Raw genomic sequence first — 27930 nt, forward strand, 5'->3', positions numbered from 1 at the left:
AATACGTATGTGCAATATAGCGAAATTTGCGGAAAAATGGTACTAAATAAGTATACAATTTAAATATATTTGTAAAGATATCAACATTTAAGTATGTACGTATGTATGCAAATGTTTTGTTAATCTGCATACGTTAGTCAAAAGGAATGCGAAAAAGAAATAACGATATGTACCCGATGTACGCACATATATAGTATAAGTATGTCTACATGTAGTTATAAATGCGCATACATATATAATAAGTAGGGATAACTACAAGAATTGTTTGTTGTTTTATAATATGTAGTGATAACTACAAGAATTGTTTTTCTGTAAATAACAAAATTTTTATTATTTTATACAAACTTAATTATACTTAGACTAAAATAACAATATAGAACTTATCCTACCTGTAAATAACAAAAAAACAGCATTCAATGTTAATTATTCACTATTGTTTTTTTGTCCTTTTTTTTAACAAATTAATTTTCTTATTCGAGTTACAACGATGTGTCCTCTAAGACTCGCAACGTTACACTGAATTCGCATAAGTGGCTCGTGGCTCACATCGGCCAGCGCGCAATGCTGCGTAAGCATTCCGATCCGGACACCGACTTATGTATATCTTATAATTTCTTACACATACTCGTAAATATGTACTATGTTAGTTAATTTTAATTTTCCAATTTTTGGATATGGATATCCTCCATGTACATATACTTTGATTTGTGTTGTTCCGTTTTTAGCTCGTTGACTGGGGTAATATATATAGTAGGTTGTCAAAAAGGTCTTGCGGTATTTTCGCTAGTTGGCGCTGAAAGCGCGTAGTGCCAGTTTTGTTCGTGGCATCGGGTCATGCTATAACTTTTTGGAAAGCTCATTTCACGCGCTAACACGTGTTTGATTTATTGTCGTTTCTTTTAAGTCGTTCGTGAGTTATAGCGTCGCAAACATGGAGCACAGTAAAGAGAAAATACGGCAAAGAGACCATCGAAAGTGACCGGCATAGTAGCAGCCGTAGCATCGGTCAAGAGCTGGGTATGAGTCATAAAAAATTCATTTCAATTCCATTAAAAAAAAAAAGTTCAATAAAAATACCGCAAGACTTTTTTGACAACCTAATGTATTTTATATCTACTTTTTTATTGGTACGTTGGTATATATTAAGAGAGAGAGAAAGCGTAAGAGAGATAAAGGAGCGAAATAGTTGCATTGTGATATACATACATATATGTCTTCTTCTTCTTTACTGGCGTAGACACCGCTTACGCGATTATAGCCGAGTTAACAACCGCGCGCCAGTCGTTTATTCTTTTCGCTACGTGTCGCCAATTGGGTATTCCAAGCGAAGCCAGGTCCTTCTCTAGTTGGTCCTTCCAACGGAGTGGAGGTCTTCCTCTTCCTCTGCTTCCCCCGGCGGGTACTGCGTCGAATACTTTCAGAGCTGGAGTATTTTTGTCCATTCGGACAACATGACCTACCCAGCGTAGCCGCTGTCTTTTAATTCGCTGAAGTATGTCAATGTCGACGTATATCTCGTACAGCTCATCGTTCCATCGAATGCGATATTCGTCGTGGCCAACTCGCAAGGACCATAAATCCTTCGCAGAGCTTTTCTCTCAAAAACTCGCAACGTCGACTCATCGGTTGTTGTCATCGTCCAAGCCTCTGCACCATATAGCAAGACGAGAATTATGAGCGACTTATATAGTTTGGCTTTTGTTCGTCGAGAGAGGACTTCACTTTTCAATTGCCTACTCAGTCCGAAGTAGCACCTATTGGCAAGAGTAATCCTGCGTTGGATTTTCAGGCTGACATTGTTGGTGGTGTTAACACCGGTTTCTAAATAGACGAAATTATCTACAACTTCAAAGTCATGACTGTCAACAGTGACGTGAGAGCCAAGTCGCGAGTGCAACGACTGTTTGTTTGATGACAGGAGATATTTCGTCTTGACCTCGTTCACTGCCAGACCCATTTCTTTTGCTTGTTTGTCCAGTCTGGAGAAAGCAGAACTAACGGCGCGGATGTTGAGGCCGATGATATCAATATCATCGGCATACGCCAGCAGTTGTACACTCCTCTAGAAGATGGTACCTTCTCTATTTAGTTCTGCAGCTCGAACTATTTTCTCCAGAAGCAGGTTGAAGAAGTCGCACGATAGGGATCGCCTTGTCTGAAACCTCGTTTGGTATCGAACGGTTCGGAGAGGTCTTTCTCGATCCTGACGGAGCTTTTTGTATTGCTCAACGTCAGCTTACACAACCATATTAATTTTACAGGGATACCAAATTCAGACATTGCGGCATAAAGGCAGCTCCTTTTCGTGCTTTCGAAAGCAGCTTTGAAATCGACGAAGAGACACACCACCTCTTCGTCGATTTCAAAGCTGCTTTCGATTCTCCTTTCACGGGTCTTTTCCAAGATTTGGGGCGTGGTGAATATCTGGTCGGTTGTTGATTTACCAGGTCTAAAGCCACACTGGATTGGGCATAGCACACTTAAATTCCAATCGTTGGGCATGCTTTCGTCCGACCATATTTTACAAAGACTCCCTTATACCGAGTTGTTGACGAGTGCTCTCAGAGAGCAGGAGTGCAAGCCGAGTAGAAAATCGTTCCGCTATCTGTTGTGATTGCAGCTTCTCGACGTCGAACCTTCCTTGTGTTTGTTGGCGTGCGTTTTTTGCTGCACAGAGGCGGGTGCAAATCTTGGCTGCAACAAGATAGTGGTCCGAGTCGATGTTAGGACCTCGGAGCGCACGCACATTTAAAACACTGGAAACGTGTGTTCCGTCTATCACAACATGATCGAACCGGTTGGTAGTTTTTCGAGCCGGGGACAGCCAGGTAGCTTGATGAATCTTCTTATGCTGGAATCTAGTACTACAGATAACCATATTTCGGGCCCGGGCGAACACGATCAACTTCAACCCATTTGGGGATATTTCACGCGACGGCGTCCAGTAGGGATGGTAAACTCGATTCCGATTCTACTCGAGAATCGAGTTTTCTCGTTAAATAATCGATTTTTAAAAATCGATTTTCAGTAGTCGAAGTGGATTAAGAATCGGTTCTTGACATTCGAAAAATCGTTCAAGTATGCGCATTCATCTTAAAAATAATCCAGCTATTTTCAAAAAAATTGTTAGAAATACAAATACAAAACAAATCGACAGTACCAACGGATTGATCATTATATCGAACAAGTTTGTACAATTGCGCAATCGATAGATGAGTTGATTGAATGTGATTTTCCGAATATTTTTCAGAATTATATACATAAATCGTGAATGGTTGAAAGAACACGTTATTTTTTCACCGAAGAACATTAATATCAATGCCATAAATTTTCAAATTCAAACGAAACTGCCAGGTGTAGTTACGACATACGAGTATACATAAATCAAGATGAGGCAATGAATTATCAAATTGAATTTATAAATTCACTAGCTTTTTACCTGCGGCTTCGCCCGCAGTAGAACCATGAAATAAGTATGAGAGATAAAGGATAAGGGTATAATAATAGAAATGAGTCAAAATGATAACTTAATTTTATTGTTTGGCTGAGATCAACAATTTTTAAAAATTCCTACAGACAATGAAGATTCAACACCTTAAAATATGCGTATTGAAATGCAACAACTAATGTTAAAATATATTTCACCGTAACAAAAATAAATAATTCTGAATTCTAACAACTTAAAAAAATAAAATACAAAGTATTAATCTAGGATATTTTTGTAAACCATGTTATAAGTTTTCCCGTCGAGTGCAAATATGTGTGAATTCTGGGCATTAGATACACGTGAACAGGCTGCATAAAGTTGACCATGAGAGAAGCATGGGTTTTCTAAATGCACTGCTGCTACCAGTAATGTTTGTCCTTGTGCCTTGTTTATAGTAACAGCAAAGCTAAGCATGGCGGGAAACTGAATCCTTTTAAATTTGAATGGAAAGTCAGTAGGAATAATTGGTATCCGAAGTATTATAACAATATTTCCCTTACCGACACCTGTTAAAATAGTAGCACCAATTATGTTCTGTCCCAATTTTGTTATGCGATGCTTTGTTCTATTACGTAGCAGAGGAGCATCTAGATTTCGCATAAGCAATACTGGTATATTTAGAGTCAATTGAAGTTTATGTGACGGTACACCCTATAGTTCAAGTGAATTTAAAAACTCCACAGAATATGAAGTACTTAGTTCCGTATCTATAATTGTATCCATTGACAAATATTCCTTCATTTTTCCTTGAACTTGGTTTAAAATATCAGTGTTGATCCTATTAACAATTTCATTTCTTGGTGCTAATATTGCTCTTGCACACAACCACTGATCACTACATAAATTTTGTTGCAATTCCGGAAAAAGAATTAGCAATGAAAAGTGATGCAATCCACATCACTTTCTACTAAATTACAAATTACAGAATTAACATCAGCGAGTAAGATCTAAAATAATAAAATGACTGCTAACCACAAAAATTACGGATTACCTCAAAAATTTGAATAGTTTTATACTGCATGTAACGACAGAAGAAAATAACAATAAATATAGAAAAATTAATATTATTATGTTAATACAACTCTAACAAATAATTTCGATCAAATTAGTTATCACAAAAACAGTACTCACGAACTTTTATTTAGATCATTAAAAGAGAAATAATTCTTTCATACATAACTTTTGTGAATCTTGAACCGCTTTCGCAGCGCAAGGAACGGAAGCCCTCAAAGATAAATAATTTCCCTCGTTTTTTACACATTTACCACTGTTTCTTCGCTCCTGTTGTTCGCAGCGTGATGCTACATAGCCTATAGCCTTCCTCGATAAATGGACTATTCAACACAAAAAGAATTATTCAATTCGAACCAGTAGTTTCGGAAATTAGCGCGTTCAAACAAACAAACTCTTCAGCTTTATAATATTAGTATAGATTGGAACTGGCTGGTGTGCCACCGCATTGCTTGAATCTGAAAATTGGATCTTTGATTATATTACTGCGAAATATTAATCCATTCAAACTGTGTAATGGCACTAGATTGGCAGAGAAAAAGGTATTGCCAAATTTGATTGAAGCTACCATATTAACTGCTAAATCAAAAGAAGAAGTTTGTTTGATACCGCGTATCAATTCAAACGCAGACTAAGCAATAATTACAATATCTTGTGCGTTTAGCAATTGCGATGTCCATCAACAAGGCCCAAGGGCAAACACTTAACGTGTGAATTTGGAGGAATCATGTGTTTCACATGGTCAACTTTATGTTGCCTGTTCCAGAGTCGGTACCCCCAATCGTTTATTTATTCATGCTCAAAATGGAAAAAAATATGCTTTAGGTTATGTTTTAAAATAGCTAGCAGTTTATGAACAATTTTTTTGTTTGAATAAATGAATTTGATGTTGTAATAATTTATTTTTTAATACTTTATCATAGTAGGGGAGCCCGGAGTGCTAAATTTGCAGTTACTGGAGCGTCATGGAGACTTACTAGATTGTCAAGATAACGTTTAAATAAAAAGAAAGTCTTCGTGAAGTTTTCCATTTTAGTGGGGAGAAGAGCGGGAAATTGGTGTCAAAAATGTAAAAAAAAAACAGTCACATGAAAATACTCAAGCGCGTCAGTCATTTATGGTATATACGAGCATTGTATTTCTGATAGTCGATATATATTAATCTGACAATCAAGTCAGGGTGAAGGCCGTAATGACAGGTTAAAAAAATAAGTTACTCGAGCGCGTCAGATTTTCTAAGCGAATGTTAATGAACCTCTAAAAAGTGTACCATTTAATATTCTGACAATTTCGACGTGGACAAAGGTCATTTATTGATTTTAAAACTTGTAAAAAAAAAAGGTGACCTTGAGATACTCGAGCGCGTCAGATTTTTATACAGTGGGATGAACTTGATGTCAGAGTCTTCCCAAAAGATAATCTGACAATTATATAGAGGCATATCGTTAATCTGACGATTTAAAAGTGGAAGAATTCTGTTTGGTTCTTGTTTTTGTTACAGGATGTAATAAAAACAGTGTATACATATGTATATATATGTATATGTATACAATATTATATGTATTATGTATATTGTATGCATATACATATGTATATGTATAGAAAATTGAATAATTTATTAATATGAAAATAGATCTAAATATTAATAAAAAAAATTTAGAGTTTGTGGAATAAACTTTTTTTTTCATACGTTTCTTCGCCACATTAAACACATTTGACACTAACGTCACTCAGTTTTACAATGGATGTAAAACTAATCGCTGTAAACGAACGAAACAAACAAAAGTGTCAAGCGTTTACTAACAACAACCACGCTGTGGTGATTAGTACGCTTGACCTTTTATCGACGATTTTACCTGCATCGCCCCACGGAAATTGTCAGATTGTATGATTTTCGTGATTCTGACAGAATTACCTTTAAAACTAAAAAAAAATCTATCGCGCTCGAGTATTTCAAGGTGACGTTCTTTTTTTACAGATTTGTCACCCTGCTATTTCTCTAAGCCACCCTCAAACTGTCAGAATATTGAAATATACACTCGTCTTCATGCATTTAACATACCATCTCTTAATCTGACGCGCTCGAGTTTCCCGAAGGATCGATTTTTTTTCTCTAATCTGACGAACCCCCCCCAACGCACGCCTCCATATTAAGGGCTCATATTTGGTAGGGGTACATAAAAGGGTACAATGTTTCTCCCCATATAGTTTTCTGACACGCTTAAGTAACTGCAAAAATCCCCTCTTGGGCTCCCCTACTATCACTCTATACGTAGCGAGGTACGTTCCGGGTCACTAGTATTTTTATAAATTCATATGCAATTATAATAATAATATTCATATAATTTCGTTTATTTGTATGAATGTATGCAAAGTATTTATAGTCAATTAGGATTTGTACGTTCAATAATTTTTTTGTGTTTTTTCATAATACATTTACTTTTCTTATAAATATTTAGGTATTATATATCTTACTAATAGAAATTAAATGCATTACAATAATATATACATACATCTTATATCAATTAATTATATATGTACATGTTGCTTATAATAGTATCTTTTCAAAATATTCTAAACACAAACAATCATCAAAATAACCTTATCTTGGAATAATATAAGCGCACTATTAGTACAACAAACAATAACAACCCAAATAGTTATTTACTAGTAAACAACCAGCATCTCATATTATAAGTAGCACTAAAATTTATGTAAACAAACAATATATGGTATAATATCTTAACAAATTAACAACTAGTAATAAATAAACATTATTATTATCTACTCGGCTTGCACTCCTGCTCTCTGAGAGCACTCGACAACAACTCGGTATAAGGGAACTGTGGGACGGCATTTCAAACTCCTTACGTACAGCTGCAACCGAAACCATTGGTTTTCGGAAAGTGCAAAAGAACAGCTGGTACGTGCGGAATGGGATAGATACCGAGAGTTGAAGAGGGAAGCGAGACGCATTTGTAGACAGAAAAAGAAAGAGGCCGAAATGCGTGAGTATGAAGAGCTTGATAAGCTGGCCGACAGGGGTAATGCTCGAAAATTCTACGAAAAAATGCGGCGGCTTTCAGAAGGTTTCAAGACCGGAGCATACTCTTATAGAACCCCCAAAAGGTGATCTAGTCACCGATGCCCAGAGCATACCTAAATTATGGAGGGAACACTTCTCCAGCCTACTGAATGGTAGTGAACGCACTACACCAGGAGAAGGCGAACCCGATACCCCAATCGATGACGATAGAGCAGACGTTCCATTGCCCGACCATGAAGAAGTTCAAATAGCAATTGCCCGCCTGAAAAACAACAAAGCGGCAGGGGCCGATGGATTGCCGGCCGAGCTATTCAAACACGGCGGCGAAGAGCTCATAAGGAGCATGCATCAGCTTCTTTGCAAAATATGGTCGGACGAAAGTAAGTGGAATTTAAGTGTGCTATGCCCAATCCATAAAAAAGGAGACCCCACAATCTGCGCCAACTACCGTGGGATTAGTCTCCTCAACATCGCATATAAGGTTCTGTCGAGCGTATTGTGTGAAAGATTAAAGCCCACCGTCAACAAACTGATAGGACCTTATCAGTGTGGCTTCAGACCTGGTAAATCAACAACCGACCAGATACCAGACGGGAATTATGAGCGACTTATAGAGTTTGGCTTTTGTTCGTCGAGAGAGGACCTTACTTTTCGATTGCCTACTCAGTCCGAAGTAGCACCTGTTGGCAAGAGTAACCCTGCGTTGGATTTCCAGGCTGACATTGTTAATGGTGTTAATGCTGCTTCCTAAGTAGACGAAATTATCTACAACTTCAAAGTTATGACTGTCAACAGTGATGTGAGAGCCAAGTCGCGAGTGCGACGACTGTTTGTTTGATGCCAGGAGATATTTCGTCTTGCCCTCGTTCACTGCCAGACCCATTTGCTTTGCTTCCTTGTTCAGTCTGGAGAAAGCAGAACTAACAGCGCGGGTGTTGTGGCCGATGATATCAATATCATCAGCATACGCCAGCAGCTGTACACTCTTATAAAAGATTGTACCTGCTCGATTAAGTTCTGCAGCTCGAACTATTTTCTCCAGCAGCAGATTGAAGAAGTCACACGATAGGGAGTCGCCTTGTCTGAAACCTCGTTTGGTACCGAACGGCTCGGAGAGGTCCTTCCCGATTCTGACGGAGCTTTTGGTGCTGCAAATTCAGACATCGCGGCATAAAGGCAGCTCCTTTTTGTGCTCCCCTGCTATATGGGGCAGAGGCTTGGACGATGACAACAACCGATGAGTCGACGTTGCGAGTTTTTGAGAGAAAAGTTCTGCGAAAGATTTATGGTCCTTTGCGCGTTGGCCACGGCGAATATCGCATTCGATGGAACGATGAGCTGTATGAGATATACGACGACATTGACATAGTTCAGCGAATTAGAAGACAGCGGCAACGCTGGCTGGGTCATGTTGTACGGATGGGTGAGAACACTCCAGCTCTGAAAGTATTCGACGTAGTACCCGCCGGGGGAAGCAGAGGAAGAGGAAGACCTCCACTCCGTTGGAAGAACCAAGTGGAGAAGGACCTGGCTTCGCTTGGAATATCCAATTGGCGACACGTAGCGAAAAGAAGAAGCGACTGGCGCGCTGTTGTTGACTCGGCTATAATCGCGTAAGCGGTGTCTACGCCAGTAAAGAAGAAGAAGAGAGTCTACCGAAGACTCTATCCCTTTTATAACAATAACTAGGCCTTTAGAGCTCTTCAGTTGGCAAGAGTGGGAATTATTGTTATTATTTGATAAGAACTTTACAATAACCATGAAACTTTTTCCAGTATTCTTATGTTTGAATTTTTGTTTCATCTATGTTACCATTTTTCAAGGTCACACAGTAGAGAATGTTTGTGCCTATTATATTTTTTATTTTGGAAGTAAGTGCATTTGAGCTACACTCACGCAAATATGTTGGAGGGGGTTTGGCATTCACGACTGTGGTACCCTTTGCATCGTCGTTAGGCTTTTTGCTCAGTAAGGCAAATCTGTTGCCATAAAGAATTTCTGGCTTTTTACTATTTGGTGTACTGGTTTGAATTTGTATTGACTGCACTCATTATTGTTTTTTTTTGTGTCAGAATTCACAGTGCGATTTAAAAAACTCGTCTGTATACTTTGATCACTTTTCTTGTATCCAAATTGTTAATAACATTTTAAATGAAGGGTGGAATTTCATATTAAAAAAAAGTAATATTATACGTGAATTTTTAATATATAAGGAACATAATAATTATATTAAAATAAGATATATTGAATTTAGGTAATACCGACATGCGTATATTTGATGTCGCGCATTGCTGTACATATGGAAATCGAAGGAACATCTCAATGCCCCACACAAGTAATGTTAGCTGCTGCTTTAGGATGTGAAGAGTTAGGTATTGCGAACAAGTTACTAGCGCAAAGTATTTTTGGATTATGGATGACGAGTGGACTGTTAGATATACAGTTGAAATCACATCACCGGCCTTACGCGGTTAGAGTAGCATGGCAATCTCTACTAGACAAATTTAGCAGCGGCAATTCAATTGAAAAAAAATTTGATGATCCCATGATAATGCTTAAACGAAATGTTTTTTTCTCAAAACGTGACGAAGAGAAAATTAAGTACGAATTTATTTTTTTATCCATTTTAATAAGTGATTAATACTAATTTTTTCGTATAGAGACCAGCGCATTTTAGAGTTATTATATGAAGAAGCCAAGTATAATGTTTTATCTGGCCGATATGTAATGGAATCGTCCCATGCTTTTATGCTAGGTGGTATACAGGCAAGAATTGAATTGGGCCCATATAATTCTCATACACACACCATTGGTTTCCTTAGGTACAGTAAAACAGGATATTTTACTTATTTTTAACTAACGAAATAATTTTCAGAGAAAATCAATTAAGATTCCTACCGCAACATGTTGCAAGGAGTATGAGTTGGGCTTGGTTACCAGTCAGTCGGAAGAATTCGGCTGAAGTTAAGCTTTTAGAACAACTCAAACGTGTTCCTTCAACTGCGACAACAAAAAAACTTATGCGCAAGTATTTGGAATTTTGCTGGGCACTTCCTTTTTATGGGTAAATAATTTAAGATTACTAAATTTAAAGTAACTTTTTCATTTGTTAATAGAGCTGTTTTTTTCCACGGACAAATGGAACAACCGGTTCGCGGTCTAATGAGTTTGGTTAGTCACAAAGATGTAAGAGTTCTTATAGCAGTCAATGAACGTGGAATATTTATTATAGATCCTTTAGAGTGTGTAAGTATTACCTATTAAGTGTTAATATTTTTAATTACTACATATTATTGAGCACCAGTTTTAGGATAAAAATGACTACTTTAAAATGGACTAGGTTCGACTAGAATCGCAAGTTTTATAAAAAAGGATTGTAAATATTTTCTGAAATAATGCACTTTTTTTAATTTAGTTAACATATAGGTAGTTTAGAGCCCCAGGCTGTGCATAATGGGAGTAATAAACACCACTCCAACAGTGGCTCTTGAATTATTACCAAACCTGCCACCTATAGGCTGAAGAAACATGATTGGAATACTCACTGGTCATAATCTGGTAGCGGCAAAAGCCTGTAGAAAGAGACTGACAGATAAAGTAGACTGCAGGTATTGTCAGGAGTAGACACTGGTAAGCCAAGCCAAGCACCCGGTAAGCCAGTGAAGAATCTCTTGTGCTGATAACGCTACGCTTTAATCGTTTGGAACCCCCTATCAGTCTGATCTAACTTAACATACAGATAAAAAGTTCGTTAATTTCCTACCACAAAGTCCAATATACACAATCAAATAACTTCCGTTTAACATATTACAATTACATTAAAATTATCACAATTATTTGTGGTTTGTAACAATGTTATAAGTAAATGGTAAACCCAAGCAGCTTGATTTGTTAGAGTTTTCATATTATTGATAATAAGGATCTGTATATTCCAAATAACAGTCTATTAGGGTAACTAACACGAATAAAAGCTTTGTTTTTATGTTATTATATTGATGATATCGCTAGATTTAACGGAGACCCAAGTAGATTACTTTTTTCAATAGCTTATTTGGCAGATAACGCGTGAGTAGTGTCAAGCTGACATGTTATACTTGTTCAATATAGTTAGTTTGGCATTTTATCTTGGTAAGACTTACGCCTGAACAACGTTTACAAATTGGTCAACTTTATTACGAACACTTACGTTCTGTAAAGAATGTGTTTCTAGCGCTTCGCTCAAATTATGGCCAACATAATCGGCCTACTGAGTGAACTATTCGCAAGACCATCACCTATCCTGAGAACCAGCCTTCATTGTTGAATAATATTTGACTGAATAGACCACGTCCAGAATGCAGTGTAGAAAATATAGCAAGCGTAGCTGAGAGTGTTCACGAAGCATTTTACATTGAGATCTTAAATTAAAAGCATACAAAATACAGCTTGTGAAAGAACTTAAGTCGCTAGACCTTCCCAAGCGACATCGCTCCGCTGTATTAAAAAAAAATTTGAGTCAAGCTTTGTTCAGTGATGGGACCCATTTCTGTCTCAACGGGATTATGAACAAGCGAAATTGCCATATTTGCGACGAAGAACAATCTGGCGAAATTCCAGAAAAACAACGGTTTGATGTGGTTTGTGAGCCGGTGGAATCATCAATACCTACTTCTTCAAAAACGATGCTTGTGAGAACGTCATCGCCAATCGCGGCCGTTATTGCGCCATGATAACCCACTATACGATGTCTAAAATTGAAACTCGTGATCTCGGCGACATTCGGCGCTACTTCCCACACATCGCAGTAATCAATAGATTTATTGAAATAATACTTCGGTGGGCAGATAATTTCACGTTTTAGGCCGGTCGATTGACCACCAAAGACCGTACGATATCACACCATTAGACTATTTTCTATGGAAATATGTAAAGTATTAAATCTATGCGGACAATCTCCATTAAATTTGAAAATTCTGTGATTTTCTTTAAAAAAGAAGGGAACCTCGAAATGGATCCCTCTTTATATTGATATTGATTACTGAATTAAACCACGTCAAGTGTGTCACGAAATTTTCACTAAATTGAAAAAGCCAAGTAAAGTGTACTTGTTAATATATGAAAGTCCGCCATTTCGTAATTTGTCAATGTTATTAACGATTAAACTATTTAGTACGATTTAATTGGAAAATTAATCTATCGAAAATCATTCCAGCGATATGAATAAAATTTTGTGGAATAATTATAAAGTGTTTATATTTTAATAAAACAATTTTTTCTGTCCGAATTGTTTAAACAAATGCAATTTGCAAAAAAACAATGTCCAACGGGAAGTGGAGTTTCATAGAAAAATCTAGCTTTTGATACTTGCAATTAAATGATAACGAAAATTATATTTTGATTTTCGTTCTGAAATTTTTATCCCGTCGTGCGTAAAAGTTGTAGAAGAAATGGAAAATCATGGAAGACTAATGTGTTAACTACCCCCTCTTAAATCGAGGCCGTCCGCGGCCGCTTTCATTATCTTGACTACCTCTTCATTCTTGCCATTTGTGTCCTTTATGCGTTTATTCGTCCTGCCTATCCAAAATACTAATGCTCCATCTATAATGATAGCAACGGCCAGTATCACTAACATGCATAAGGTAGTGCGGTTATGAATATTCCATGTAGTTTTAAATGTGTCCAAAGTTCATAAAAATAATTTTGCGCAAATAAGGTAAGATTAAAATTTTCCAAATGGTCGGTAAAGTTAACAAACTGCGTTGAAGGAATCCTAGGTCGGAACGTTGCCTTCACTGTTTCATTGAAAGAAGTTGTACCATTAATGCAACCTTCTTCCTCGAATGTCATTAAATATGATGATGTTGTAAATACGATGATGTTTCTTCCCAGAACTTCGACTGTTTGATCGTGTATGATAATTAAGCCACTGTCTACTTCGATAATTGGATGGAAGTTGTTGTAGGTAGTTTTTGTTTTTCTGGAAACTTAACAATGAAGTACGTAACATCATTATTTTGAAACATTAGGCGTGTTTTATTTGACCAGCAAATTAAGCTATTAGCTTATTTTGTATGGAAGACTTAGCCAACATATTTATGTTGGCTTGTCATAAGCTATTATAGCTTGTATATTGAACTAGAGGCATTGCCAGTTCACCCTTTTTTTTCATTCACAATAGCAAGGTTTTTCCAAAAAAAAAAAAAAACAAACTAAACTTACAGTTTTTTTTGGATGAGTATTAATTAAAATTAAGACAAATTTGAACACATGTTTTCAGTTTTTTGTTTACTAGACCTCAATTGACTAATGCTAACTATATTTGTATAGCATATTAATATTCCGTCTACAAATTTGAAATTTCAAACTAAATTGTATATCAGTTGATTGTTCTTGTCCGCATTACCAACCCAATTAATTTTTAAGCGAATATATGGAATATGCTAAATGCGTTTTATTTGTCCATGATTTAGCTACTAGCTTGTGATGGTCAAATAAAACACGGCTATTGTTAACTTAGAATAACTTACAATATCGCTTATGCTTACATTTAATGTATACTCAGTGATCAATACTTTTGAAATTTTATTTGTGTTCAAAATTATAGGATTTACAACATTTAGTTTACCTAAAACTATGAAATAAATGATATTGTCCAAATCTGTTATAACTACTCTATTTCTAGCCATTGGTAATTCGAAAAGATGACCAGTGCCAATGTTAGCTTTTTTTGTATTAGCAATAATTTTGTGAACAGTCTCAGTCAATTTATCGATTTGCTGTTGTATCTAGGTGTTTATGAAAAATTGACTGTCATTGGATTCTATAAATTCTTGTGCTTTAAATTTAAGTTCATTAAAATCGTCGAAATCTGGAGTACCGGCTATGTCTATAGTGAATTTTCACCGCGCCAATCAAACGATAAATTTGATTAATGTCATATGTGATTGGGGAAAAACGTGAAATATATTTTCTGTTTCTCGCAAAACTGTGAGGTAACTCGTCAAATTTGTTCGATGCGTTAAGTAGTCATATGTGTCCTAAACTACTACATTTCCCTCAATAACTGGTAGGTTGGATTTTATAAAATTAATAATTTTGCTGTCGGATCCCTGAGTACACAAAAGTGGTAAAATAACTCTGTAAAGATGTAAAAAAACTAAAAATTATTACCTAAGGTTACTCTTGTGGATTTCTGTGGATCATAGATCCTTTTGAATCGGTTTGTAAATTTATTGCCAATTCTTTTAGTCCAAATATAAACAACATGTTAGTTAAAATAACCGAATTATCTGGAATAGGAAATCTGTTAGAAACTTTTTTGATGTTCAGTTTCCTAAAATCAACAACCAACCTCATCTTCTTCCTCCTGTTCTCGTCTATGCTTTTTTATGTTGACAACCCATATAGGATTATTATATGGAGATCGTGATGAGCGAATTATTTCATCTCGTAGTAAATCTTTAATTTCCTGATTTATAAATTCTGAGGCGTCCATCGGGTAAGCTTATGACTTTTAATAAATCGGTTCGTTATCAACTGTCCTAATGGTGGCTACCACATTAGTGTTAAACGGCAAAGTCTCATCTGGATTTGCGAAAGCTTTTGAATATTTTTCCAATATAAAATAAACCTTCTCCGTATTCCCTAGTTCTTTAGGAGAACTCCCATTTCCAAATATTTAATTGGCATTTTTACAGTCATAATAAAACAATTTCTCTTCACCACCCTTATAGTGAAGGATTCCTTTTTGTAAATCTATTTTCGCGTCAACATCTTTAAAAAAGTCAAGTCAATATCCCATCATCGTCTAAAAAATTTTTTCTTCCAAAAAGTCACATTGCGACGCATTATCATTTATTTCTAGAGATTCGTCACACCGACAGTCGGGTCTTTGGTCACTGCTTCATATTCTTCCACTTTTAATGAAGGCTCTAAAGCTTTGAGTCGTTGTATCAGCTGTCCTATTGTCCTCTCGAAGGAGGCTCTAGTCCTTTCCGTAGCTGCAGTGACAGCAGTTGTCACTATTACCCTTAATGTCAACTCATTTATTTTGATATCCCTTATAACCTGACTGTATCAACAATTTTATTTATTTTTAGCGCACCTTTTTAATGGCTATTTAAACACGCAAAGAATTTAGCCCTATGGGCCACTTTAAAAAATTTGTTTACACTTTGCAAGATTTACTAATTTCGAGATATGCGCTATTTTTTAAAATTAACTTCTATAAATTTCTTATTTATTTCTTTGTTTTCTTCTCTTTCTTCTTATTTTTATATTGATCACTGAGTACTTACATGATAATATGTTCTATAGATAATGCTGGAAATATTCCTTTGTATGGTTTCGCTAATCCTAGAGTAGTCCTGTGGTCCCCAGTATTTTAGTATTCCTTGTGGTGGGAGAGAGACTCCGTCGCCGAGTCCTAGCATTCACACCGGTGGATGAGCGTCTAGCCACAATCCGTATCAAAGTGAAATACTATTGCTAAATTGCGCCCACTCTCCGACGGAAGAAAAGGACGATGTGACCAAAGATGCCTTCTATGAGAGCTGCTCCCGCCATGATATCAAAATCGTGCTTGCCGGCTTTAATGCCAGGATGGACAAAGAAGGTATCTTTGGCACTACGGTCGGTAAATTCAGCCTCCACCACCAAACATCTCCAAATGGATCGAGGCTGATCGACTTCGCCGAGGCCTGAAATATGGTTATCTGTAGTACTATTATAGATTCCAGCACAAGAAAGTACATCAAGCTGCCTGACTGTCTCCGGATCGAAAAACCACCAACCAGATCGATCATATTGTGAAAGACGGAAGACACGTCCAAAGTGTTTTAGATGTCCTAACATCGGACTCGGTATAAGGGAGCTGTAGGACGGCATTTCAAACTCCTTACGTACAGCTGCAACCCTTACCATTGGTTTTACAGTTTTACTTATGTAAAAATTGCCACAAATGCAAAAAATAGCTACAGATTTCTTCTATCACCTATAGTTTTTTTGCTATCAGGATTTTTGAAAACAAAAAAACAGCGATAGATATATTATTGTTATATTAACCATTTTTTTTTTTTTTTGGAGTATCAGTTCCCAATGTTCGTCATTTACAGCCCCTAAATTTTCGGAGAAAAATCCAGAAAGTGAATTTTAAAGGACACGTTGCAACCAATTTTTTATAGGAAGTAAAAACAGTTTAATCCGAATATAACGACCTCGCTTACAACGTCCGAGCGCTTTTAGCGACGTAAACGCAACTTAAAGTTTGGTTTTAGTACAAATTTTTGAAAAAAACATTGCTGAAAGCGTCACCGTTTTTAGCGACATACCGGCTTTAGCGACGTAATTTCACGAAATTTTAAAATAAGTTTACTGGTTATAACGACGACGCATGCTTTTTTATTAAGAATGAATGTCGCCGATGAGTTGCGGAATCAATAACGGTAAAGTACGGTACAATGTTTTTATGTCTTTCGCTAGTACATAGCTATTTACTTATGTATGTATTTCGTAAATTTTTGTAGATCAGTCTCGTCTTCAATGTATAAATGTCAGTTAGTTAGTTATTTTTTCGCGGTCAGACAATAAGAAGATGCGCCGCAATGAGTGCTCTGAAGAGAAAATGTTTTTCAATTAAAGAAAAAGCTGCAATTATACATCACTTAGAAGCTGGCGAATCAAATGCACTTCTTGCAAAAGAGTTCGGTGTTAGTCAGTCCACAATATCTACAATCAATAAAAATAAAAGCAAAATTGAACCTCTATTCAATGAAAATGTTTTTAAAATTAAACGTGTGAGAGTTTCGAGTCATGATGATGTAGATAAAGCATTATTGCAGTGGTTTAAAGTGCAGCGTAATAAGGGTATACCTATAAATGGGCCTATACTACAAGAAAAAGCAAATGATTTTGCTAAGAAGCTTAACATTTCTAGATTCAAATGCTCAACAAGTTGAATCAGCCGATTCAAAGTAAGACACAATATTGCAGGCAAAGTTGCTGGTGAATCTCTGTCAGTCCAAAAGAGTGATGTGAGCGACTGGTTAGCAAAAGTTTGGCCAAATTTGAAAGCCCAATTTAACGATGATGAGATTTTTAACGCTGATGAAGCGGGATTATTTTATAAGTTGACACAAAATCAAACTTTAAAATTTAGAGGAGAAAAATGATGTTTCAAAAACGTACGGTCATTACCTGTCGATTATGTTAGTAATAGCAGAGCCTGGATGACATCTGATATTTTTACGAAATGGGTGCGTGATTGGGATCGTGAACTCAAGAAAACGAAAAAAAATCCTACTTTTGGTTGATAATTGTCCAGCACACCCTAAAATCGATGACTTGAGAAGCATTACTCTAGTTTTTCTACCACCGAATACTACATCCTTATTGCAACCTATGGATCAAGGAGTAATTCGTGCGTTTAAATCATATTTTCGAAAATTCCTTGTTCTAAAACTAATCAACGACCACGATAACAATAAAAATAACAAGGTTGGGCAAGTGAAGATTACAATACTTGATGCCATTCTTATGATGTATGATGCTTGGAACATTGCTTCTGAAATAACGATTTCCAACTGTTTTAAGCATGCTGGATTTTCTGTCGCGAATATAGGCGTTACCAGCACCTCAATATCATCTGATTTTGATAATGAAGATGATGTTCCGCTCTCAGTTTGAGCAAGTGCTTTTGAAAGTAGCCTAACCATATCAACAGAAGAAATCGAGGAATTTTCTAGTATTGACAATAATCTTGCAATATATGGAGAACTAACCGATGAAGCAATTGTGCAAAATGTAATTTATCGACAAGAGTGATAGTGATGACAGCGCTGATGAAAATTACCAGATTTCTTCATCTCCAAGCGTATCTGAAGCTCTAAAATCTGCAGAAATTTTAAATCAATTTGTACATGCTAATTTCGTTGGTGAATCTGCAAAAAATATGATGTCTATTCTTCATAATGCTGTACGCGATTCTTATTTTCACCATAACAAAACAAAATATACATAATTTGAATTGGAATAAATTTTATTTTTACTGAAAACAGTTTTTTAATAGCAAAAAAAAAAATATTCCAGCGTACTACAGTTAGTATGAAAACACTAGGGGAAGCGTAAAAGCAAAAAAAAATCTCTAAATTCTTTTTGAACGTCGACCGGTTACAACGACGTATTTTCATCGGTCCCTTGAATGTCGTTATAACCGGATTCTACTGTAGTTTACTCATAAGATCTTTGTAATTGTCAGCTTTCACATTTGCAAGAAAATTTTTAACAACGCTTTTAAGGCACTCCAGGCTCGTATTTCAGTTTCATTTATCTTTCACTAGTTCCCTTATTTGCGGACTCACAAATATGTTCTCCTTAATTTTTGCTTTCGTATATCATAGCTGCATTCCAAGAAGAAGGGCAACTACTTTTAGGTCTCCACATATTGCCCAACCACACTCATGATAACGAATGTGCTCTAAAAGAACTCTAATATTCTCATATGATTCTTTCATATGAATCGCTTGAGCTAGTTTAGAGGAATCAGTGAATAGACGCCAATCACGAGGATCATGCTTCTGTCTTTGTGCGTTACACAAGAGGTTAACTTCTGAACAGTATAGTAGAAGAAAGCAATTTGTGAGGTCTTTCTACCTTTTCCTGTAAATAGTAATATTTACATCACTTTGGAGAAGGTTCGGACCTCTTAGTCTGGATACTAAAAGTTCGCTCTGTGATTTTGAAAGGCTTAGATCTCGATCGAAGTCATTAAACTCATAATAACAAAAACTGTTGGCACTATTTACGCACTTTCTAGGCATTTTACCTAAAAATCTTAAACACAGTAATTTAAAAAACGTAAAAGAATATGACCTCAAAAAGTTTTTGCTATGCAAAGATAGAACACCTAACCGATTCGGACACCGTTAGCCTATGCAGGCAAAACTGGTCTAAACCGGGTAAATGCCTGATCGTATGAAAATATGAGATGATGCAATATAATGAAATTTTAATTATTATAAAATCTAAAACCGCGGGTTACAGAATATCTGTGGGTGAAAGAAAAATTCTATTTTCAGATTTGACTTCAGTATATCAAACTGCATTAGAAACACCTAAGATTTTCATGTCACAAATTATGTATCTGCCAGTGTCATCAAACTAGTATACCCTACCCACAAACGAGGTATGAGAATTAAGTAATGAGACTGATTCTATAAAAACCGTATATGAAAATTATTCTACAACTCTTCCAGTCCCTTCAAAGTAGTCCCCTTGGGCAGCTATGCAGCGTTTCCAGCGCGTTTTCCATGCTTCGTAACATTTCTGGAACGCTTCGACTGGGATGTCCGCAAGTACCCTCCTTGACCACCGATTTTGTTTTCGGAAACAAAACAAAGTCACAGGGTGACATGTCGGGCGAATAAGGCGATTGTTGCTACACGGCGATCTCTTTAGAGGCCAAATACTGGAACACGCTGAAGGCGGTGTGGCACGGCGCGTTATCGTGATGAAAGATCCAGTTACGAGCGATGTCTGGGCGCACCCTGTTGACACGTTTTCATAATCTTTCGAGTACTTGGCAATAGTAGACTTGATTCACAGTTTTCCCCGGTGGAACGAATTCTTTGTGGACGATTCCACGGCTATCAAAAAAGGCAATAGTCATCGTTTTCACCTTCGACTTGCTCATACAAGTTTTTTTCGGGCGGGGGGCGCGCGGAGACAACCATTGTGAGCTTTGGTACGACTAAAAGCACTATCACCATGCACTCTTACAATTTCAGGGTACATTTTCGAAGCCCAATCTGACGCAAAATTTTATCGCGACGCGTTGCTCTTGATTTCAGTTTTCCATTTTCGTGACGAACACTACAAATACACGTCTACTCAACTTGACGCAGCAGGCGAACTAAACAAGCCAGAGCGATGATACATATATCAATGGAGAGGGAAGGGATGCCGAAAAAAGAAAAAGGGAATTTCGAGGTCACAGGTTTACCACAAGCGCGGCAATAAGATGCGTCTCATTACTTCATTGTCAAATCTCGTAGGGATATTTGGCAAACCATGAGAATGACTAAACATCTAAACAAAATCAATTCGCTTATAAAGATTCATATTCACACAAAAAGTTTCTTCATTTTCTTCGGTATATTCCCGAATTTCGGGTTTAAAACTACTAGTCGACTTTATAAGTATATGACCTTATTCGACGTTTATTTGAAATCCTCCAGGTTACACAGGTGGACACATAATTTGTGACATGAAAATTCTTAGGTATTTCTAATTTGATACCCTAAAGTCAAATCTGAAAACATAATCTTTCCATCACCCACAGATATTCTGTAACCTGCGACTTTAGATTTTACAATACTACTGTGATCAAAATGAAAAGTTAATTAATTTGAATTAATTTAGACATCGCGTGTTTTTCGTATCGGTAAATTTTTTTCTGTAAATGGTAGTAAAGTTAGTGACATCTTTACTAAATTTCACGTCAAAATATTCATTATTATTTGCGATACGCGTCGTTTTGTGAGGCTCTAAAAGTGAATTCTTCAATTGAACAAAGAAGTTCGATAATGCACTATCTCATACTGCATTGCTTATTTGTGATCATTTCGCCACATTTCCAACTAAAATCGTGCCGCACCCACATCATTCGCCTGATTTACCTTCGTGTAACTTCTGGCTATTCAGTAAATTCACATGACCACTCCGAGCAGTGAAACAAAAATTTCCATGAGTCAGTGAAGCAAAAATTAAGGAGGACAAATTTGAGGGTCCGTAAATAAAAGAACTAATGAAAAATGAAACATTTGAGGAAATCCTCAATGAAATTGAAATACGAGCCTGGCGTTCACTTAAAAGCGTTGTTAAAAATTTTCTTGGAAAGAACAAAGATCTTGTGACTGAACTACTTAATACCAATAAAACAATGGGTTGCAACATGTCCCTTAATATTCACTTTCTGGACTCGGTACCAAGGCAAATGAAGTGCCAGTTTGCTAGTCGATTACTGCTGGATATTGTTAAGGGATATTCCAAATACAAAATATCGCCGAAAACAAAATCTATAACCTCACTTCTCACCTCTCACCTTTTTAACTCGGCGATGAATTCGGAGAATACCAAAAATATAATGTATGTGTGACCGGTGATCGCGACGTTGAAACGTGTTTGCGCACGGGTAGAGAACAAAAAGTGCGAATGATGCGGAGGTATTGAGTTGATGTGTGTAGTGTGTAGTGTGGTGTGAAGATGTGGTGTGTATGTGTGGGGTGTAGTTGTGTTATAATTAGAGGGGGCGCAGAAGCTCATTTAACCATCCAGGCTCCCATAAACGACTGTTTAGCCTAAAAGGTGCTGCAGCTGTTGCAACGTTGCTCAGACTCGTAGATCGACGAGGTGGTGGTACAGGCTGTCGACGCCGCAACGAGGTTCCGCTTCCCTGGGTGCGCCAGGAGCTGCGGGTTGGAATCGGGGTATGCGGCCGCCATGGATGGGTGGCAGATTCACTTCGCGTGCCGCACTGCGATGTAGCAGCGTGTGATGCAGCCTATGGCATATTTGGCACAGCCCTTGTGACTCACACTCTGGAGTCATATGTGTATGTGACAGGCAGTTGTGGCAATGCTCGTGTTCCTGAGCAACTTTTGCCGTTGTACGGGTCGCATACCCCTAAATATGCCACAATGGTGCAGACGACGTTGGCGTCGACAGATGGGGCACCTTAGGGTCTCCGAAGTCCGTGATGTGTGGCACTTGATGCGGGTGCAAATACCGCTGCAGGCGCGGTTGCAGCTACAGGTGCCGGCGTTGTTGCCGGTGCAGTTGCCGACGTGGTTGCCGGTGGGGCCGGTGCTGTTGCAGCCACAGTTCGGGACGCTGGTGTAGGCCCGGTGCGTGGCGCATTGGTAGCCGCCCGATCGGTTGGCGTGGTTGTGAGTGGCGTATCTACATCCATAGTAATCTGTATAGAGAAGATTGTTGATTATTAATCTATCATACAATGAGATATGGGCCATCGTGCCACGATATGTAGCATGAATGGGTCGTCGTACTGATCGACCGTTTTTGTTAGTTTTCTTTGTTATTATTCGATGGTTTGTTATTTTATGCCGGTTTGTTATTGGCGTATTTCTCGTTTTAGTGTTAAATTTAGTGATTTTATTATATCACGATATTATCGGTTTGGTTTGTTCGGTTTTCGGATTCGCGGTAGTCGGTGGTTGGTAAAAAGCACAACTTCACGAGCGGTCTGGTTAGTGTTCCGTTTTACGTACGGAGATTCACGACCCTTATGTGACCGTCGGAGCTATAATGTAGCTTTTCTATGCGACCAAGCCGCCACTCGGTAGGGGCAAGACAATCATCATGAATGAGGACACAGCCTTCAAGTTTAGACGCTTGCTCAGGAGTCTTCCAGCGGTATCTTTTGTTGAGATCTATGTGGAGATTTATGTATTCGTCCTTCCATCGGTCGCTGAAATCATGACGGAGAATTTTAATTCGTTCCCATCGATTTAATAGGGATAGCGACTCCACGCCTGGCTCAGGAATGGCCAGGATGGGTGCTCCTTTTAGAAAATGCTCTGGAGTTAAGGCGGTGAATTCTGAGGGGCCTTGCGGGAGTACTGTGAGTGGCCGTGAATTGAGAACGGCATTCGATTTAATAACGTCGTGAATTCTTCGTAATTGAATTTATAATTTCCAGCTACCCGTTTGAAATCGGATTTGGAGCTTTTTACAGCTGATTCCCATAAACCGCCCATATGAGGAGCTTTTGGGGGTATAAATTGCCAATTGATACTTTGTGGGGCGTACTTTTTTACGATGTCGGGTGACACTTGTTTTAGGAAATCCACAAATTGCTTTTCTGTGGCTCGAAGCTTATAATTTTTAATGGAAGAGTGGGAGACCATAGTAAGGACGCCTTTATTTGAAAAGGCCCAACAAAATCTACACCTATGGTGGTGAAAGGCAGAGCGAAATTGCAGCGTTCAGGTGGAAAGTGAGTCAACACTTCAGTTTAAAATTAAAATAAAAGAATGAATGTATATTTTTATTCAAATTAGTATTTGGTTTGGCCTCCTTTAGCCTTAATTACTTCTTCTATAAAATTGGCAAAAACTTCTTGAAATATAGCGGTATCTCTAAGCAATGAATTTTAAACAGAAATGTTGACTCACTTTTGACGCGTAAAATATGACTTGTTTTAGTTTAACTGTATTTAGAAAATCACACCGTTTATTTGTTATTGTTTTGTTTGCTCTTGTTCTTTTAGTATTGAATAAACCTTTATGCTTGTTTTATTATAATTGATGTGTTTTTCAACTTGAGCTTGTAATTAAACGAAAACTAAACTTTCCATAGGTGTTGACTCACTTTTGACGCTCACAGTATATCGCGGCTGAAGTAGCGCGTTGTGTATATGCTATTAGTGCGACCTTTGCTTTTTGTAACTCTAGGTGCGTCAGTGTGTTGCATGAGAAATTATGTGGTCCCTTGACTTTGCTTTTGAGTTGCTCTATAAATTTGTACGTATAAGCAACTACTCTGAGAGGTCTTGGAAACGATGAAAATCGTCCAGGATGTCGGCATCAACCATTAATGTGTGAAAGGTGGCGATTTTTCGACCTTCTGGGGCGATAATGTTGCGCATGGGGGATTGTGGCAAAAAATCAGGAGATTCTGTCAACCATCGGGGGCCATTCCACCAAAGAGTGGTGGTGGCAAGGTGCAGTGGCCTGCACCCTCTTGTACCTAGATCGCCAGGATTGTCAGCACTAGCCACATGACGCCAAGTGGCTGATCCCACTGGTGATTTTTCCAACCAGGCTAGTAGAATTTCGGAATCGGACCACAAATATAGTTTGCATTTTGTCATATTTAAATGCATTTGCACCATGGCTACTAATTTGAAAAGTAGTAGTGCGCCAGATAACTCAAGTTGTGGGAGTCCTATAATTTTTAAAGGTGCCACCTTTGCTTTTGCTTCTAATAGGTGGCTTGTGGTCGTGGTGTCACTTTGCGTGCGCACATAGATAGCAGCGCAGTATGCCTTTCAGTCGGTTCCATCTAGCCATAATTCTTGTATTAAGATTTCGCTTGGATCATAATTGGCGAAAGCCATCCTACGGGGTCGAAAAGTTTTGCCACCGAGGATAAAACCTGTATTTTTGTTATGGTTGAAAATGCGGATAAGGACTCAGTCGTGTATGAGAACTAGTCCAAGATCGCATTCCATTAGATGCCTAGCGTTTTTGTCGTACTTTCCTTTCCGAATATAAGGAAATTAGTGTCCAAAAAATTTTCGTTTGGAATATTTTTGAGTATCTTTGGCTGATTTGTCGTAATCTGTTTTAATGGAAACCCTGCGGATTTGAGGGCTTTCATTACCTGTGATAAGGCTTTTAATGGAAACCCTGCTGATTTGAGGGCTTTCATTACCTGTGATAAGGCCTCGTATGCTTGTGGAAGAGTGTGACAATTCTTGAAGTGTTCGAATGGCTAGAAATGGTGCACAGTTAACGCCAAAGTTAACTGTTTTTTGAAGTCGGGTAAAGGTCTGGTGGGGGATCTTCGGAAAATAATACGTTGAAAATCTTGGTCGTCTTTGTGTACGACTATTTGCCGATACATTTTTTCAACGTCCCCATTGAATACGTATTTGAATATACGCCAATTTAATATCAGAAGCATTAAATCTGGTTGGAGTGTGGGTCCCGTAAATAGGATATCATTTAGGGAACTCCCCGAACTAGTGGTTTTCGAGGCATAAAAGACAACCTCACTTCTCACCTCTCACCTTTTTAACTCGACGATGAATTCGGAGAATACCAAAAATATAATGTATGTGTGATCGGTGATCGCGACGTTGAAACGTGTTTACGCACGGATAGAGAACAAAAAGTGCGAATGATGCGGAGGTGTTGAGTTGATGTGTGTAGTGTGGTGTGAAGATGTGGTGTGTTATAATTAGAGGGGGCGCAGAAGCTCATTTAACCATCCAGGCCCCCATAAACGACTGTTTAGCCTAAAAGGTGCTGCAGCTGTTGCAACGCTGCTCAGACTCGTAGATCGACGACTTTACCACTGCGTGATGTGGCAAGTAGAATGAGTAATATTTGCCTTTTATGACTTTTTCACATGAGCTTACTTCCTCCATATGATTAAATGGAGGTATTCTTCTACATAAGACAGTAGGTTTCTTTCCATACTTAGAGACTGCTGTATTGCAGAGGTGCGAGAGTGACCTAAAGCGGGTGTGTTAGGAAATTGTTGCTTAAGTGGTAGTCGTACGACGTACCGACCGTTTTATGATGTAGTAGTAGTGGTTTTGTAAAAGTCCTCACAATACTGATCTTCAGAGGTTGTGACTGAAACTGGGGGGGTTTCTTCTAATTCCCAACATTTTTTCGATTGTGAATTGAGGTACTGGTTTGTGACTTCCTCAACTTGAGTTGTCATTGTTGTGCCTGGTTCCGTAACTAGTCCACTTATGATCCAACCGAAAATAGTCTTTTGTGCCAAAAGTGTGTTTGAAATTTTATCAATACCTTCGAGTATTATCTGTGGTATGAGATCGCTGCCTAATAGAAGGTCTATTTGAGCGGGGGTGTTGCAATTGAGATCTGCTAACTTAAGGTGTGAAACCTTTTTCATTTGCTTGCTACTTATATGATAGCTTGGAAGCATATATGTTAGTTGCAGTAAGACTATAGCTTCTGCTTGTATTCTTATATCCGCTGGGGGGGAAAATAGGGTAATGGGGCAGATTTTATTAGAGTTTTGAACTACTCTTCCGCCCATTCCCGTAATTTCAAAGTTGGCTTGTTTTGTTGGCAGATTTTGCCTATTCTGTGCCCTAGATGCTATGAAAGATCGTTGTTATCCTTGGTCTATTAGGGCTCTGAGCTGAAACAGTTCTCCTCGATGTTCGATGGAGACGACTGCTGTGGGTAATAGTACCCTACTTTGATTTTTGCTGTGTAGCGTTTGAGTTTTTAATGCCTTTGAGCAGCATGGTGCTTCTTGGCAATTTTGTAGATTTGGCACTTCGAGATTTGTTGTTGCAACTAAACCGGTGACTCTTTTGATGTTTGCATTGTTTTGGGGTAAGCTGGAAAAATTATTTAAATGACGCATCGAATGGTGTCGTTTATGACAATAGACGCAGTTAAATTTGCTTTCGTACTCTTTGAGTGTATGCGCATTTGACAAGCAGTTTGTACAAAGTTTTTTTGTTTCCACGAAATTGTTGAGGTCGATAATATTCAATTTTTTAAATCTCACAAGATTTGAGTTTATGCCCTCCTGTACATAGTTGGCATGATCTATATTTATTCTGTTCAGATGAGAACGATTGCGTTTTGAAAGCTTCTATTCAAATTGTTGTTGCTATTCGCTTGCGGCTTGTGGAAGCTTCTATTGAGGTCGTGTTGATTACCTTTTGGTTTGGTTATTTTTTTGTCTACCCTTTCTGCGATTTCAGACTGGGTAGTGAGAAAATCTTTCATTTGTTGCCACGTTGGGCTCTTTTGCCGTGTTTAGAGCGATTGCTCCCATAGAAGTAACGATTTTTCTGGTAATGCTGCGGTACATATATTTACCAGTATAGGGTCCCAGTTGTCTGTGGGAATATTTTGGGTCAATAAAATCAACAAACAATTGGAAACAGTGGATTAAAGTTTGATAAATTCTTCACTGGTTTCCTTTTGAATTTTTGGCAAGTTCATTAAAATTCTTATTTGCTTATCGACCAATATTCGTTCATTCTCGTACCTTAATTTTAAAGCTTCCCAAGCCATATTAAAATTGTCGTCATTTAATGCGAACTGTTTTACTATGAAGCCAGCTTGACCTTTCGCTTTGTATCAGAGGTGATAAAATTTTTGTGCATTAGATAATTTTAGGTGGTTTATGTAAACGGCTGTGAACATATCCCGGAATGACGGCCATTGTCCATAACGCCCATTAAAAATTTCTGTGTCACATGCGGGCACCTTGAGGTGGATGCCTGAACTTGCCTCTTGACTTTGTACTTGTGGCATCTCTACTCGCGGAAGTGGAGGAGGTGCAATTGCTTAAATTAGTTTCAATTGATCAGTAATCATTGCTTTCGTTTCTTCAAATTGGTCTAAGCAATTTTCATATTTGGCGTAAGCCGAGGATTTGAAATTTTCTGGTAGATCTGTGTCGTCAGATTCTACGATTGCGTCATATGCCGCTTGGAGACGTGTCCAGAAGTTGTCAAGATTTTCTTTTTTAATTTCTAATACCGATTCAGAATTATCTTGAATCTGTGAAGATGAGAATCGAGTGCAGTATCGCATTAGACTGTCACTCTCGGAAATAAAATTTGGTGTATGAAATATCTTTCACCCTTTTTTGTTTTGTAGCA

The 27930-nt window shown here is 37.8% G+C and overlaps 2 protein-coding genes across 2 annotated transcripts in view; both read left to right on the forward strand.

Annotated features, from left to right (window-relative positions):
- Positions 1 to 17099, forward strand: part of LOC125776668 (uncharacterized) — a 220275-nt gene extending 203176 nt beyond the window's left edge. The window contains exon 2 of the mRNA XM_049450174.1: positions 17086 to 17099. The gene's annotated coding sequence lies outside the window, so the exon portion shown is untranslated. The remainder of the gene's footprint in view (positions 1 to 17085) is intronic.
- LOC105233445 (FERM domain-containing protein 8) overlaps positions 9747 to 27930 on the forward strand; it is a 201604-nt gene continuing 183420 nt past the window's right edge. Inside the window, exons 1-4 of the mRNA XM_049450230.1 lie at positions 9747 to 10145; positions 10205 to 10366; positions 10420 to 10608; positions 10661 to 10790. Of these exons, the coding sequence (XP_049306187.1) occupies positions 9823 to 10145; positions 10205 to 10366; positions 10420 to 10608; positions 10661 to 10790 (804 nt within the window). The 5' untranslated portion in view covers positions 9747 to 9822. The remainder of the gene's footprint in view (positions 10146 to 10204; positions 10367 to 10419; positions 10609 to 10660; positions 10791 to 27930) is intronic.

This window comes from Bactrocera dorsalis, chromosome 2, assembly GCF_023373825.1.
Source record: "Bactrocera dorsalis isolate Fly_Bdor chromosome 2, ASM2337382v1, whole genome shotgun sequence".
NCBI classification, from domain to species: domain Eukaryota; kingdom Metazoa; phylum Arthropoda; class Insecta; order Diptera; family Tephritidae; genus Bactrocera; species Bactrocera dorsalis.